We start from the raw sequence: 2,901 nt of genomic DNA, 5'->3' as shown, positions 1-2,901 counted from the left end.
GAACGTGATCTTTAAGATCAGGGTGGCGTGTGGTATGACGTCAGGGTCTGGGGAGGCTGACCGGAAGGGGAAAAAAGGGCAGAGGGAGCCTCGATCGGGATTCGTGCCCTTTTCGAACGGGGCTGCGGTCAGGACAAGACGTGTTAAGCGACGGTCTAGGTTTGGGAGAGGCAGCTGCTATTCCTGGTGTACTTTGGGTCGGGGCAAGCTTCAAGGATCGGATACCGCAAGACAGACTCGCAGTCGAGGAAAGGAAAACCGAGGTAAGGCGATTACATCTACTCGTACGCACACACCACATGTAACACGCAAATAGAGATGTTAAGAATCAAGTGATGCCTGTCCTGAAGCTTTTTAAAGTGAGCTAATGCTAATCCTACTCTCTAAACGTATGCATTGGCCCAAAAAGAAGTAATCTACATCATTGAATGGAAACTAAGTTGCAGTAGCTACATCCGAATTTCCCTTCTCCTAGACAGATGTCTAAACAAAGACTAGGGGTCTCTCATTCCCAACTGTTGCATGGTTCTTGGCGCTACTGAGCTCATCCGTCCTTTATTGGGTTTTGTTTTTGGTCCTGTCGGATGTCTAACGAAAGCCACCCTACTTACCAGGCAGGCACGGTTGGGTTATCGGTTTAGTTGCCGACAGCTCGATCATGAGACATGTACGGGGTATTAGCAGTAGCACTGAGAGTACGTTACCTGCTCCGAGCAAATTCTCCTTCTTACTCCAACTTTTCATTTCTACAAATTAATATACTTACCCAGTAATAAAAGATAATTAGGATCGGCAAGGGCAGGGTAGCGTTTACACTTCTGCAATAAGTTGTAGAATTCCGAATGGTCCAAAAACACAAGACTGTTTTCCATTATCTCCCGCCTCTATTGTTGCAGTAAGATTGTCAACAAACTAAACGTGATTTCTAACTTCCTGTTAGTTACCTAGCAACAGTTACTGCATCCGTAAATAAGATCTATAAAGAAGCAATGCGGGAATTGGTGGTTGGTCGACTTGCTAGAGATAACAGCAAAATCGCAGAATTCTCATTCTACAGACTTGAAAAATAAGGAAACATTGGATAAATGTAGCAACTGAGAAAATGTAGTTGGATAAAACGCTGAGATGTGCACATTTAATCTATGGTCTGCGTGATAAAGCTGACCTGGCACTAAATAACAACAATCTCTCTCTTTCTATCTATCTATCTATCTCCATCGATCTATCTATTTATCTATCTATCTATCTATCTCTCACTCTCTCTCACAAACATACCGGGTGGGGGGGATCCGGGATTTTGGCCGGGCTGTTGCACTCTAGCGGGCAGGTCGGGCAACACCTAGTGGGTTCGGTAACTCTAGTTAGAGTTGATTCTCTTTTCCTTGAGTGTTGCCCGAAAAACCTTAGTCCCGATTTTTTTGGTGTCGGCTTGGCTAGAAAGGGTGTTGTCCGAGCAACACATACATCTTAGTACATCACATCAAACTTGTGTGAATATTCTCATTTTATTCGCCTATTTTCTCAATATACTCTTCAGAAGTTTTATATCATGATATGTTATATGTGTTTGTATGAAAGAATGTATGAGTGTGTGTGTGGGTATGCACACACACGTGTATGTACGTATATATGAACGTGCGTATGTATATTATACGCACTCATCAGAGTACATGTGTGTGTATATACATCTGTCTGCGTCTGGAGGTGGGATGAAAGGGATCAGTAGAAAATATACAGTCTGCTAGGAAAAAGCTGTTCTCTGAAGACGAAATTTCCACAGCAAAAACCATATTGAAGTTCAGCCACCTGCAGGGATATGTTACGAATGAATAAATAAGCATTTCGCCCGGCGGGCTAACACTTCTGTCAGCTCGCCACTATTGTGCAGTGTGTGTGTGTGTGTGTGTGTGTACATGCACACACACAACAGCATTAGTCAGTCCAAGGCAATAGTGGAAGACACTTGCCCAAGGTGCCTCGCAGAGAGACTGAACCTGAAACGAAGTGGTTGCAAAGCAAGCTTCTTAACTACACAGCCACATACAAACATATTTACGAATCTATCACACACACACGCACCTATAACAAAAAGAAAAAACTGAACTAACACACATGACTAAAATGTTCCAATGACATAGATTTAGATAATCCAATGTCAGTGTAATTGAATGATGGACAACTAAATAAAAAGGAAAATTAAGTGACTTGAAGACAAATACCAATTCTTAATTAGTGCATCATCAGTTATCTGAATCATAGACACACAGACAGATGGATGATCAGAGATATACTGAACATTCTTCTCTTCCTCACACACAAAATGTCCCTGTTGAATCCCTTACCCCACAACATACCCTTCTTATACCCCCCCCTCTACCTATACCCACTCTTTACATTCACCAGCTCCAACTACCCTTTCAAAAGTCTTGTGAACTCACCCTCTTCAATTCCTGGTCCACCTCCCTATATGCACCACCCTGTAACTTGGGAGTATGGTTCCTACCCCACCCTGTCATACCTTTGTCATCTCTCTCTTTCTCTCTCTCACTTTGTCAGTCTCTCTCTCCCTCTCTCTCTCTACCAGGCTCCAATCCAATCTGGCAAGGTTTCTACAACTAGATGCCCTTCCTAACGTCAACCACTCTGAGAGTGTAGTGGGTGCTTTTTACATGCCACCAGCATGAGGGCCAGTCAGGCAGCACTGGCATCAACCATACTTGAATGGTGCTTTTTACGTCCCACCGTCATAGAAGCCAGTCAGGCAGCACTGGCAATGACTTTTACGTGCCACTGGCTGGAGCCACGTGGAACTGCAACTATAACATCCTACATATATTTTTATTTCTACTTTCATTCTCCTATTTCTCTCTATACCCCTTACTTTCATCTTTTTCCAAAATT

The 2,901-nt window shown here is 43.3% G+C and overlaps 1 protein-coding gene across 1 annotated transcript in view; it reads right to left on the bottom strand.

Moving 5' to 3' along the window:
- The window catches only part of LOC106872204 (serine/threonine/tyrosine-interacting-like protein 1), a 36,098-nt gene extending 35,158 nt beyond the window's left edge, over positions 1-940 (bottom strand). Inside the window, exon 1 of the mRNA XM_014919105.2 lies at positions 767-940. Coding sequence (XP_014774591.1) covers positions 767-872 — 106 coding nt within the window. The 5' untranslated portion in view covers positions 873-940. The remainder of the gene's footprint in view (positions 1-766) is intronic.
- Between the last annotated feature and the right edge of the window lie 1,961 nt (positions 941-2,901).

The sequence above is a fragment of the Octopus bimaculoides genome, chromosome 6, assembly GCF_001194135.2.
Source record: "Octopus bimaculoides isolate UCB-OBI-ISO-001 chromosome 6, ASM119413v2, whole genome shotgun sequence".
NCBI lineage: Eukaryota > Metazoa > Mollusca > Cephalopoda > Octopoda > Octopodidae > Octopus > Octopus bimaculoides.
Note: the sequence above shows the minus strand (reverse complement) of the source record. Positions and strands in the feature narration are given on the sequence as shown.